This window comes from Aythya ferina (assembly GCF_964211825.1).
Source record: "Aythya ferina genome assembly, contig: HAP1_SCAFFOLD_440, whole genome shotgun sequence".
In the NCBI taxonomy this organism is placed as follows: domain Eukaryota; kingdom Metazoa; phylum Chordata; class Aves; order Anseriformes; family Anatidae; genus Aythya; species Aythya ferina.
In genome coordinates this window covers 3,737-17,295 of record NW_028181138.1, presented here as the reverse complement: position 1 = coordinate 17,295, position 13,559 = coordinate 3,737, and the positions used below count along the sequence as shown (strand labels likewise).

Below are 13,559 nucleotides of genomic sequence, written 5' to 3'. Positions count from 1 at the left end.
CTGGATTTCAGGGCATAGGTGCATTCTTGTTACTCATCTAATCCATGATTTTGCTGTTCGTCAGTGAAGGGTCTGTCCACTTGTCATCTGATTGTGCAAATTCACCTTCCATGTGAGTCGGGATTTAAGTTTCGCTGTTTTTCAGGGTCTGACTATGTGCAGAGGGAGTTGTAGTCATTTTTTTTTTTTTTTTCCGCAGGAACTTCCTTTCTCTAACACCACCCCTTGGCAGTGGACCTGCTGACACCTCAGAGCCAGACACTGATAAAAAGGGCAGCCAGCCGTCTTCCTCCTGCATGCTCAGAGGTGAGTGGCAGAGGCTACTCGGGAGCTCAGCAGCCACCAGCACCGCAGACACCCCGGCTCACAGCACCAGCCAGCACCATGACCGGTGAGTTTCGCGATAACGCATGGCAGCTTTGCACTTTGGCAGGTCTCCTGCGCTGAGGATGGGACCTTGAGCAGAGCCGGGGAGACCCATCCATCAGGGAGACCCCGACTGCCACGCATGGGACCTGGGGAAAAAATGTTTGGGTGTTGCTGGGGAAGCGCTGCTTTCGGTCGTGGTTTTGGCGGCTCGGTGAAGCCAGATGAAAAATGCAACCCAACGTTCAGCGCTTTTCAACAACCTGTAGAAATCTGGCTCTGGCGGCAATCATAGGGAAAAAAAATGTGGTTTTAAAAATCTTGTTGCGTCAAGCTGGAGGAAATTTCTTTATTTCAGGGTACTTAATTGTGTAGATTACTGTTCTTTAGTGCTGGCTGACAGCATCTGTCAGAAGTTTCAGAGTAAATGAGAGGGGATTGATTTGAAATTTTGCCCTGTCCTGTGGCTTGCCCGATTGTCAGAAGATCTTGCAGAGACCTCGAGAGCTGCCTGAGCTCCTGCAGCAGCTGCTGAGCCACCACCGCCTGCGGTCCTGGGGCCACCCCAACCCCAGGGTGCCCACAAACCCCAGGGCATAGCTGGGGAGATCTACGGGAGGGAGGGAGGCTGTGGGTGTCCTGCTGCTGCTCCCAGCCCCTCTGCTTCACACCTCCGCCCCCTGGGTGTGGATGAGCTGAAATTTCCCAGGCAGTCTCGGCTAGCAGCATCTTCGTCCCGGGATGAGTGTTCGCCTGGAGGTTGGGCAAGGATGGGAAGTACACGCAGGTGTCCAAAATTTGCTGTCTCGTGCAGCCGGACCCTGCACTTCCTGCTCCACTTCCCTCCAGAGCAGCCCTTATTTCCACTGAAGCCAGGCAGGCTATAAACACCCTGCCCCAGAACATTAATTTTTACACCCCATTACTGTGACCTACGGATACGGCATTTGGGGTTGTAATGACGAGGCTGTTAGTCAGGTCGTGATGCCTCCATGAGGGATAAATCATGAAACTAGGAGAAAAAATATGCAAATGTATAATATAAATCTATATCAGAGCATCTCTCTGCTATAAACCATGAATTCCTGTGCTCACAGCCAGGGTGCCTGCAGGCAGCAGGGGAAGGCAGCCCAAAACAGGGCTGCCCGGAGAGGGCGGGTGCTGGCGAAGCCTGTTGGGACGCAGAGAGGGAATGCTGCCACCCGGCTCCCTGGCATTCCTCAGCGTGGAAGGCCATGCCAACCAGATCATAGGGCACTGTATGTGTGCTTTCTCAGAAATAAGCGTGGCACAACTGGCACGCAGCCCTGGGCAGTCGCAGCTCCCCAGCGCAGCGCTCGGACCTGTCAGGGTGTGCTTCAAAAAACTAATAATAATTAAAAAAAAATCTCTGCACATTTTTCTCTCAGCATCCTCAACATCAATGATATCCAAAAAGAAAAAAAAAAAAAAAAAGAAAAAAAAAAAAAAAGAAAAAGTTTAAAATATAGTCCCTTAGTTAGGAAAGCCAAATGGATTCCTTGAGCAGCGGGAGGCTGTGTTTGGCTCCCACTTCCCATCCGAGCATCTCAGCCCGGCAAGGGCTCACCAGAGCTTTAGAAAGGAGCAGGAGCAAGCAGCCCTGGTTCTGAGGATTAGTTAATTCTGAGGAAAAGCCACTTCTACTTCACCAATGGGGCTGGACAATTCCTGCTGAAATTTTTGGCATCCGCCATGCCCCATCGTGCAAAGCGTGAGCCCGAGATTGGCATTTGGCATGGAGCAAGCAAACACAAAGTCCTCCAAAAGGCAGTCAGCGAGTGAAAGCCAATGGTTAATTTTAAGTCTACTTGCTGTGTTTCGGATAATTCTTTCACCTTTAAGATAAATATGGTTTATAAAGTAAACAGGAGGGAATCCAGGGAGGCAGGAGCCTGGTGTGGACCGCTGCACGGTACGCTTGGTGTGCTCAGAGCTGTAGTCACTGTGCAGCACAGGTCAGAGCTATTGCAGCCTTGTTTGCAGCTTTGAGTTCAGCCTCGATCCCAGCCTGTGGCAGATCCAGCCCCTCCTGCAGCCTCTCTCCCACGGCGCTGCCTGTGCAGCAGCCACCAGCAGATCGCAGCCTCCCCGACGCTAGGGCTGGCTGTTGCTGATGCTCACCTTGGCGCGGTTGCTGGGTGCCGTGTAAAACTGTCAAGCCGTTTTGTGACCTAATCCCTTAAGCCATTATACCTTTGACTGCTTTATTCCTAAGTTATCGCAAGCCTTTTCAAATTTCCTGACTCTCCCACATCTGTGTCTGAATCACTCGTGAGCCCAGTGCTTGTTTAACACTGCTACTCCCTGCTGTTTACACAGTATTTAGCCTCTAAGGAGGCTTCATGGGCAGAGACAAGACAAGGTTTGACACTTCCAAAGATATGTAGCCACGTCCTGGCATGCTCTGGATTTTCCTGCCACGCCTGGGCAGCCTCCCAAAGCCTGGCACAGGAACCCCCAGGTCCACACCTTGATGGAGAGCAGAGGGCTCTCTTTGTTCCTGCATGGAGAAGCCAAGTCGATGGGGGAAAAAAAAAATATCTTTGCAAAGGTTCACATGCACAGGCTGCCTTTAGAGGTTGATTAGTGACATCTGTGATATTATTTGGGAATATTTTTGGAGGAGAAACATGAAGAACCAGCCTCAGTGTCCTGAGGAGCCCCATCTCCCAGGTCTTAGGCAGCCCCAAGACACGGGCAGCTCAGCGGTCATCAGAGGGAACCACATTTGGTTCACTTCCAGCTTGGCTGCGTGCGCTACATCCTGCCAGGAGCAATTACAGCTGCTGTTAATCATTATCTGATAATCATGACGGATGCATTCAACACCAATATAAGGCGAGTCTTTGACTCGGAGGTAAAATCACAGCAGCTGGGATTAATTTTTAAGCTGCCCCGTGCTATCGGGGGCCACTTGGGAGCACCACCTTTGAATGTTATTAAATCTCCTCCTCCTCTGACTGCTGCTGCTGCTGCTGTTAAATACCTGCAGTAACAAAGACCCATTTGTAGCACTCCAGGAGTTGCCCCTCCTCATGCTCAGCATGGCACGGGCACACAGCAAACAGGATGTGTTGGTGTCACCACGAGCAGAGCAGCTGGGCTGGTGGGGGAAAGCAGGAGGGGACGCTGTGGGGGTCAGGATATTTGGGGGGCTGCACTATGGGTGTGATCCAGGAGCGTAGCAGCAGCTGCAGGGATGGGACGTGGGTGTGCTGTCCCTGCTCTGTTTCCCAGGACCATTGCAAAAGCAAGAGTTTCGGTGTTACAACAAAACTGGCAGTAGTGGCATCTTCCTGGACAGCAGGAGCTGGCTCCCAGGGGTTGGCACCTCTTTGGGGACAGGGCTGTGCAGGGAAGGGTGTTGCCTAGTGTCAAGGGAACCAACATGAGGAAAATGCATTGCTGTGTGTAGAGTGCCTGGGGCACCGTTCCCTTTGGCATCTGCTCCACAGCTGCAAAAACAAAACAAAACAAAAGAAGATGAAAAAAAGAAAAAGAAAAATAATAAAAAGGTGTTTCTGTGTCAAGGCCAAGTTTGCTTTGTGGTAAAGCAGCCACTCTGTTGCAGGAGGGTGGTTCTGGTCACTGCCAGCACAATTCCCTGGTCTCCCATGCCTGGATCATGAGCTGGGGTGCTCCAGACCCAGGGGTAGGAGCGAGGGTGGCATTGCTTTTTGCTCTTGTGCCATCTGCTCATCATTCCCCTGATGAGCAGCCTCGCAGGATCACCATGCACCCAGATGTTTTCATGACCCACACAGCTCTGATAGGGAGAAAACTGCCTGTGCTGACCAGTTTACCAACACCCCCTCCTCATTTCTTCTTTTTTTTCTCCCTCTCCACACACGATCTTCCAGAGAGCGACCTGAAGGTCACCAGCGTTGACTTCCTGAAGAGCCAGAACTCGGCCCAGCACCACACGGATGCGTACGAAACGACGAGCCTGGTGGTGCGCCGAGGACAGGCTTTCCTGCTGCAGCTCACCCTCAGCAGGGCGCTGCGGGCCAGCGACAAGCTGGCGCTGCATTTCAGCATAGGTAAGCCCGGCACAAAACAGGAGAGCCCCCGGCACCTCTCTGTCCCTGCAAACCCATGTAACGTGTCGTGTTTTTTTTTTTTTTTTTTTTGTTTTTTTTCTCCAGGGGAGAGGCCGATGAAGCCCCTGGGGACCCTGATGTCACTCAACCCCAGGAGCACGAGGGACACCAGTGGGTGGCACATCACCATCGCCAAGACCAGTGGCACAGAGGTAGGGCACGGGGCAGCACTGGGAGCGACTGAGCAAGCCCCCAGAGCCCCCATCCTGCTTTCCCTCTGCCCTGTGGTTTTTGATGGGCAGCAGCTTTGCCCCATTTAATTTCCAGCCCTTCTGCTGGGCATGCAGGATGTGCCCCATCCCCGCGGTGCTGCATCAGTGCCATTGCGGAGGGTTGGTCATGTCCTGTCTCCTTGTCACCTCCCCAGTGCCTGCTGTCCGTCACCAGCGCGGCTGATGCCCCAGTGGGAAAATACGGCCTGAGCGTGAAGACTGGATCTAACGTTTACAAGCCCGAAAACAACACCGTCTACCTTCTGTTCAACCCCTGGTGTGAAAGTAAGGAGGGCGGTCCAGCAACTGGGGTTATGATTACTGCTGTGCGGGACTGTCCCTGGGGGAGCTTCTCCTCTTCTTCTTCCTATGTGCATCCCCTCTTCTCCCTAAAATGCTGCAAGCAGCATCCCCCTGGAGCAAGAGCCATGAGCCAGCTCCTTGCTGGGGAGCCCTCGGAGCTTAAAATAAAGAGTAGTCTTAGAGGAAACCCTTCAACGATAGGCAGAAAAGCATGAGTACTGAGCAGCCATCAAGTGGTGTGAGCACTACAGACCTCCAGCTCCCACTGCTTCACTTTCCAGGAAAATCTTCCTATAGCAGGTGTGAAAAATCAACTAACATCTACATTTTTTTTTTTTTTTGTCAGCTGATATCGTCTTCCTGTCCAATGAGGCTGAGAGAAATGAGTATGTGCTCAACGATACGGGTTACATCTATGTTGGGTCTGTATACAGCATACACGGTAGACCCTGGAATTTTGGGCAGGTAAGGCACAGCCCTCCCCTTGGCCTTATTACCCCTATTCACTCTTTCTGTTTGGCATTTGTTTAAATGAATCCATAAACAGTCTAAGCCCATGAGCAGCTCAAAGTACTTGAGTAATCCCCCCAGTGTCACTGGAAAAGCTCGCCTGCTTAGAGTAATCTTTCCACTCAAGCATTTTCCCCAGCCCTGGCCTGAGAAAAGAGCTTAGTAGCATATTTGTAATCAGATTGGCAGACCCCTGGCAAAGGCTATGGAGACTGAGAATGGAGCATTTCTGGCCAAAAGGTTCCCCTAAGGCATCCTCCCTGCTCTGGCAGTTGTGGAGTGCAGCGAAAGTCCTCACAGTTATGCCTTTTCCCACAAAAGTGCCAAAGGGCATTGTCCATAGGGCTGTTCTTACCCTAACTGGAGAATTGACACTGATATTTTGCCAAGTTTCAGTGTGTAGGATATCTGACATCTCTACGAGCTCAACCTAAGGCAGCCTTAATTGCTAATTAGGAACCTTTTGCTATAATAATTTGCATTTAGGTACTCTTTTTTTTTTTTTTTTTTTTTTTTTTCTTCTCCAGTATATTTCGTACCTATGCCAATAGACTGAATATCTGTAGCTGTCTTGAATTTTCATTATTCAAGTGAGTAATGTCCAAGGCTTCAGGAAGATGACTTAGGTGACTTAGGACTACTCACAGGAGTAAAGAGTTGCTGGGTCAGGTTCCACCTATGCTTGCAAGACACATGGCACAGGCTTTTTTCACTCATGGTGGGTTTTCATTTAAGCCCTTCTTTGGAGAGAACAGCTTTAGGATGCCCCATGGGCTCCAGAACTAGGTTCATTCAATATTGTCAAGGAAGTTCAGAAGTTGGGTCTAGTCAGACGGTTTCCTTCAAGTACCTAGGTAGACTTCATGTTGATTGAGCAAATTCTCTTTCAGAGATGTGTAAAAATTTCTCCATTTTCTTTCCAAAACAGTTTGAGGAATCCATCCTGGATGCCTGCATGTACCTGCTGGACAAAAGTAAACTGAAGATGAGCAGTAGAAGGGATCCTGTGATTGTGTCCAGAGCCATGTCTGCTTTGGTATGGTTCTCTCAGAGCAGAAGTGATTTGCCCCTCCTGCTTTCCCTCCTCCTTCTTGCTTGCTATTTTCTTCCTTGGGGATTTGAACACCATTTCAGGATGAATCCAAAACTGCAAGGAAAGAGCCAGAGGCATTTTGGGTGGAGGGAAGAGGCAAGCAAAATACATTTCCCTGTCTCTAAAGCTTGCAGCTGCCCTGATGGTTGTCCTTCCCTAGCCAACACTGTGTTTTGAGGGGCAACTTCTCTCTGTGGTGGGATCCTTCTGGGATCCCTGGGCTCTAGGATGCAAAATGCAGTGTGTGCTATGGCTGCCCCAAGCAGCAGTGCCATCTCCCTCTCTGGATATCCAGAGATCTGGATATCTGGAAACTCTGGAGTGTCTCCAAGCAGGGAAGCCCCCAGCTGGTGTCAGCAGCCTTGTTGGAGAGTTGTGAACCAGGCATGGACCCCAAGGTTTAAACCTCATTTTGCCTCATCCCTGAATCTGTCTCTTCTGCATGTGTGTGGCCATAGGTGAATGCCAATGATGAAAATGGAGTCCTGCTGGGGAACTGGTCGGGGAAGTACGAAAACGGGACCTCTCCCATGGAATGGATCGGGAGCGTTGCCATTTTGCAGCAGTATTACAAGACGAAGAAGCCAGTTGGTTTCGGTCAATGCTGGGTCTTCTCAGGAGTCCTCACTACAGGTAAAGGGTGAACTGTCTCTCTGCCTGATATCCTAATTACTGCGCTAGTGACCCAAATTACCACACCCCCAGGCTCCAGAGGTGGTGGGGAAACCTCTACGTGCTCTTGGTCCTAGTGTTTTCATGAAGGGGTTGAGGCATCTGTCCTGTAAGGAGGGAGCTGGGACTGCTCAGCCTGTTGTGGAGAAGGCTCGGAGGTCTGATCCATGGGTACAAATACCCCACGGGAGGGAGTGAAGCCATCAGAGCCCAGCTCTTCCTAGCAGTGCCCCATGCCAGGACAAGAGGCGATGGGCACAAAATGGAGGACAGGAGGCTCCCTCTGAACACCAGGCAGCGCCTCTGTGCTGTGTGGGCTGTGGGGCACTGGTGCAGGTTGGGGATCCCTCCTTGGGGATATTCAGAAGCCACCTACCGGCTCTAGGTGGCCCTGCTTGAGCAGAGGCTTGGGTGAGGTGATTTTGTGACCCCCTGGTTTGTCTGTCCCTGTCACAGTCATGCGCTGCCTGGGGATCCCAGCCCGGAGCGTGAGCAACTTCAACTCGGCTCACGACACAGATGAGAACCTGAGAGTTGACGTCTACCTGAACGAAAAGGGAGAGAAGCTGAAATGGATGTCCGTCGACTCTGTCTGGTACGGACAAAGAGGGCCAACCCTTCCTAGCCCCCCCCCTGTGCCACGCTGCCCTGCAGCGCTGCGCTCCCCAGCCCCAACAGCCTTTCCTCTGACTGCTTCCCTACTGCCTCGGGTTTGTTGCTGGGGAGAGAGAGAAAGCTCACAGGGTTTCATAGGGCTACATGCAAATCCCCATTAAACCTGCCCTCTGGAAGGACTAAGCCGAGGAGATCACAGCTGCTGCCTATAACAGTGCACTCCTTTTCTTTGCAACCCGAACTCTTGCAGGAACTTCCACGTGTGGAACGATGTCTGGATGAAGCGGAAGGACTTGCCTTCAGGGTTTGATGGCTGGCAGGCAATCGATTCAACCCCTCAGGAGCAAAGCCAAGGTAGGATTGGCCTAGGAAGGCTCTTCTGCAATTCCTGAGGGAGTCGGGGATGCTTTGTGTGGAAATTGTGGTCCCCAGTCAGCAAAGCACATGCTGCCCCTGCGCATCTTCCCGCACCCAGGCAGTGACACCCTAAAGCTGGTGGTCCCACTCCTGCCATCTCAGCCCAGGAAGGAGGTAATGGTGTTTCCTGGCAGACAGAAAACAAGCCCAGTAGGATACTGTGGGGATGTGAATGTGTAAATAAACATGTTTTTATGCTGACAAAACATTTTTGAGGGCCTCAGATTCAGGGTGCATCTAAAGATGGTGTGGCCATCGGTGCATTGACATTGAGTGGGCTGAGTGAGTTTGGACCTGCGAAAATCAGCCAGTACCTAGGGCGGGGAAGGGGGCCCAGCCTTGGCAAAAGCACCCCAGATGATTTAAGTGGTGGAAAACATGTAAAAGCTCTTACCAGACTTTGTTCCTCTATAAAATAAATACCAGACAGCTATTGTAGGGGAATTTGGGCTTTATAGCTGGGTTGAAGGAGTATTTGCTACTAAAACTGGCCACATAACCCTTCTCAGGGTGGTAGAATAAAAGTTGGAGGCTCTGTTCATGTTTGGCAAGGCAAATGGTGTTGAATGTGATTTTTAGGTATTTTCCAGTGTGGCCCATGCCCACTGAAGGCCATCCGAGACGGGGAGGTGTATTTGCCCTACGACAGCAAGTTTGTGTACGCCGAAGTGAACGCTGACAAAGTCTACTGGCGTGTCACGGAGGAGAACGGCAGGAGTAAGTACGTCAAGCTGAGCGTGGAGAGCCAGAGCATCGGCGCCAACATCAGCACAAAAGCCGTGGGGCAGAACCGTCGGGAAGACATCACCCAGCAGTACAAGTTCCCTGAAGGTGACTGCCCCCATCCCCCAAAGCAGTGCTGAGGAGGTCCCTGGCTGCGTGGGTCACCCCACAACGCATCTGCTGTGTCAAACCCACCCCATCGGGGATGGAGAGCCAGGGAGGCAGCTCTGCTCCCAGGCATCTTCATGGCTGCAGTGACATCTATAGGCTGCTCGTTGGGGACAGGGGCAAGCAAGCCTGCAGGCTGTGGGAGAGAGGGGCTGAGTGACAAACCTGGTGGTCTGACACACTGTAGCTGCTTTCTTTCCTTTTTTCCTTTCCATTCCCCACAACGTATTGGAAAAAAAAAAGATGATGATAACTCCCTCCCCATGGTTCTCCCTGCCTCAGATCCAGCCATGCTGGATTACTGAACCCTTCCCTGTTATGTTCCCATAACTACAAGTCCATACCTTTCATATGGACTATTAAACCCTTCCCCGTGAGGAGTGGGAACATCTCATGCTAGAAAATTTAAGGAGCATAGAGCCTTTAAAAGTGACTTCCTTGGGGAAAATTTTTCCAGATGCTCACTGGTCCAAAATGCTACCAGTGGTGACATAAACAAAGGGGGTGTCCTGAGCTGAGGCTGGAGGTGGTTGGTGCCCAGACAGCTCAGCAGCAGAAGCATGAGTCAAGGGAAGGGAAGGTGGTTTTGGCTGAGGGTACTGGGATACAGCTCTCAAACAGCTTTTTTCCTTCACCCAGGCAGCTCACAGGAAAGGGCATCCATGCAGAAAGCGAATTCCTACCTACAACCTTCAGGGCTGGTACCTCGTTCAGGCTTCAGTGCGATTCGTCCCATGTCTGCGGGCTTAGACAACGTGGATGGCAGGGCTGTTGTCCAAGATGAGGTGGTCCCCAAGAGTGGGGTCGAGCTTGCGATAACCAACGAAAAACCTTTGTATCCTGGTGAACCCATCGAAGTGGTCATCACAGTGAAGAGCACTGCTGCTGGGAGCTGGACCGTGGCTCTTGCTGGCTCCTGCCAGCTGCAGTCCTACACTGGGAAAGTTGATGCCAACCTTGGATATATCAACGAGACCGTCAAGCTGGAAGGCAAATCCGGTAGGCATGGGTATTGTGATATGTTTTATAGGTTATTTAATGTGACAGTCTGGGGTTTCACTCGAGCCAATGCATAACTATAGGTCAGCACATGGCTCAGCTGCACAAAGAGCAGAAATTGCCTGCCTGTCACCTACCTCTCTTGCAGCTGCATTTGGGAGTCTTAGTTATGAACTGTGATCCCATTGCAGAAGGGTTCAAAACTCAAAGGCTCTGTGATGATTAGAAACCATCAGTGTGGTCAGACAGACATCTGCACTGTGCGGGTGAGGCGTGCACCACTGCAGTCCTCACTGCCTGAGCATAAAGCAGCAGAGACCCCAGCACAGGATTTGGACAGCTGAACATCTCAGCCTTTTTTTTTTTCTCTTTAATTATTTTTTTTAATTTTACTTCCTTGGTCATGCTGCTGTAATGTCGATGAGCTGGCTGTGACGCTAGTGAGTGACATTTCCTGAATTCTTTACCCAAGCAAACTCCAGTTGAAGGGCTGCCTGCCCGCCTGGTCCCCCCGGGGCTGTTTGCTGCTTGTTGCGTATCTTGGAGCAACCTGGGTTGTATCGCTGATCCCCAGCAGTGTGACTGCAATGTGCCAAAGAAGACACTAACGAGCAATGAATAATTAACAACACTTGCTCATTCCAAGCATGAGTCACCCTTGGAAAAAAAAAAATGTTAAAAAAATCTTTGCTGCTGATGCTTTCTGAGCGAGCCTGAGCCAGCATTTGCTTTGGGGGAGATGGGATGTGCAGGGCATCACCTGCTGGCTGCCCGGCCAGGAGCAGGGTGGCCTCAGGAAACGTGCTTTGTCCTGTGTTCCTCCAGGCACTGCCACCAGTGCCAACCCTACCACGGGTTCCTGGGTGCCATAAAGAGTGATAAAGTCATGTTCTCCCTCCCACAGAGGTGCGCGTCCCTCTGAAGATCAAGCCTGATGCATACATGAAGGCACTGGCTGCAGCGGAAGACGAAGAGCACATCCACGTCACCGCCATTGCCGAGATCCAGGGGACACCCGAGAAGCTGACCAAGGAGGCGGCGCTGAGCTTTGAGTACCCCCCCATCCAGGTCCAGGTGAGGCAGCAAACCCAAGACTCAGCTGGGATTAGGGTCTCAGCTCTGCTGGCATCCTGGGCAAAAGTCCCAAAACTGTAGGGAAAATGTAATGAAACTGGGCAGCAGGAAGGGTGAGCGGGGTCACCCTGTGCGTGGTAGTGCTGCGAGAAGGCACCCATGTCCCCTCCCATGACCCCGATGCAGACTGGTCTCCTGGGGCTGCACCAGCTCCATTGCACAGGTGCTCCAAAATCAAGGGGGTTGTGCAGAAAACACCCTGCCTTGGCAGAGCGAACCAGCAGCATCTCCGGCGTCCTTAACACCTCTTTTCCTCTTCTGTCAGATGCCAGAAACAGCGAAGCTGAACAAGGACTTCACCTGCGCCTTCATCTTCAAGAACAAGCTGAATGTGCCCCTGGATAACTGCAAGCTGATGGTGGAGGGCTTGGGCATGTTTAAGATGGCAACGTTTGAGGAAGGGTAAGGAGAGGCTTGGAGCAGTCCTGAGCCCCACGTAGCTTATGAGCATGGCAGAATGCCCTTTCCTGCTCATCTTTAACTTTCCCTTGACAAATCAGTTAGGGACTTCATGCAATGTAGCCCTTCAAAGCCATGTCCAAAATAGTACCATGGGCTCACAGCCTGGGGGAGGTCTCTGTAGGCTGCCAGGGCCACCAGGCAGTGCTACCGTGCCAAGCCCCGCTCACTGCACTTTGGTCATGGGAAAAGGGGCAGACTCATGCTAAGCATAGACAGTGGCTTTTTCTTTAAGACAAACCATGAGAAATTGGCTAATGAGACCCGTGATGTGCAAGCAGCTCATGCTGGGACCGCTTTCCTTTCTCCTCAGGGATGTGCAGCCTGGTAGGATCATTAAGTCCGAAGTAATCTGCACTCCGACAAGAGCAGGAGAGAAGAAAATCGTGGCCAAGCTAACCTCAAACCAGGTCAAAACGATTTCGGTGGAGAAGGCCATCACCATCACCCACTAGGAGCGGTGCCTCAGCAGGGACAGAAGAGGACCCTGGATGTGCCACAGCCGCGCTCCGCTGCCGCCGCTTGCCTCCTTGATTGCGGGATAGCGCTTGATGAGCAAAGAGCAAAAATCCCATTAAGTGAAGGGAATTACGCTGACATAAAGGGCATAGCTGCTTTGATTGCAGCTCACTGTGATTCAATAAAGATCATTGAAATCGACATACTGACTGTGTGGCTGATATCTGTGCTGGAGCAGGGGGTGTTTTGCAGCTGCTGTAGGCCCACCAGGCTGCCCAGACCCCACTGCACCAGGACTTAAGAAACATTTGAAGCAATTCTCCCCTGGGCCATGCTTCTCCCACCCCACTGGCAAATGCTTCAGACAGCAAAAGGAGGAAACCTGGCAGAGTCTCCCCCAAACACCATTTGTCATGCATCTTCCTCCCCTCCCACCCACTTCCATTTCCTTTTTCTGGGGGAGGGGTGGGGAAGAAGCGGGACCAGGAGATTTTTGGAAGAAGTACCATACCCAACACCATTACCAAAGCTCTGGTCGAAGTATATCGCCTCTGCTTCTCCCCTCCCACCCCAAACAGTGCTGGGGGACAGGAGGGCAGCATATGTCTGGAGCACTTCCAGCCACAGCGCAGGGAAGGCGACAGCAGCTGTGCACAGCTGGAGCTGCACACACCCCCTGAGCTCAGAGTTCAGATAAGGGAGGTTTCAGTATTTCTGTGAGAAAAGAGCAAACGGAGCCACGCAGTAGCAGAGGCTTATTATTTATGAGTCTTAAAAAGCAAATGCTCGAGCCTTAGGGCTGCACAGCAGGAAAAAGAAAGGGTAACGCTGCCAGGCTGCCCACGCAGGGTGGGTGCAGCAAAAGGGGTGCTGCCCGTGGGGAGAACGTGGCACAGGACCCGTTCATCCCCATCCCATCTTGCCACGAGATGAAATATGTTTTGCATTAAGACCTAATCTTTCCCCTGGGCCTCTCAGCTCTCTGCTTTGAAATTTCCTCATTTAGCCAAGTAAACAAGGCGGCTGTTGACTAGCAAGCAGCCGAAAACAAGCAGTGGGCAGCCCCCTACTTTGCACCCAAGGCAGTGCCCAGCTCCAAGGGCATGCCAGGATCCGACCCCATGGACAGGTACAACCCAGAACCCTAACATGAACCCCAGGAAAGAAGGGAGGAGGAAAAAGTTTAAAAATAATAACAATTAATAAACAACAACAACAAAAAAAGAGGCTTTGTTCATGCCCTTGGATTGCAAAGATCTGGGGAGCAACAGCAGCAACGCAGCCCCCAGTGTCCCCTGTGTCCCCCCC

General features: G+C 51.6%; 1 protein-coding gene across 1 annotated transcript; it reads left to right on the top strand.

Annotated features, from left to right (window-relative positions):
* Positions 1-249: 249 nt before the first annotated feature.
* Positions 250-12,452, top strand: LOC311429219 (protein-glutamine gamma-glutamyltransferase 4-like). The gene is made up of 14 exons (XM_084540333.1): positions 250-391; positions 4,248-4,427; positions 4,533-4,639; positions 4,855-4,984; positions 5,349-5,467; positions 6,441-6,548; positions 7,064-7,238; positions 7,734-7,872; positions 8,143-8,246; positions 8,889-9,140; positions 9,840-10,199; positions 11,104-11,273; positions 11,599-11,735; positions 12,106-12,452. Exons 1-14 carry the CDS (start codon positions 385-387, stop codon positions 12,245-12,247), a joined length of 2,130 nt encoding a protein of 709 aa, XP_084396459.1. The 5' UTR covers positions 250-384; the 3' UTR covers positions 12,248-12,452.
* Positions 12,453-13,559: the final 1,107 nt, after the last annotated feature.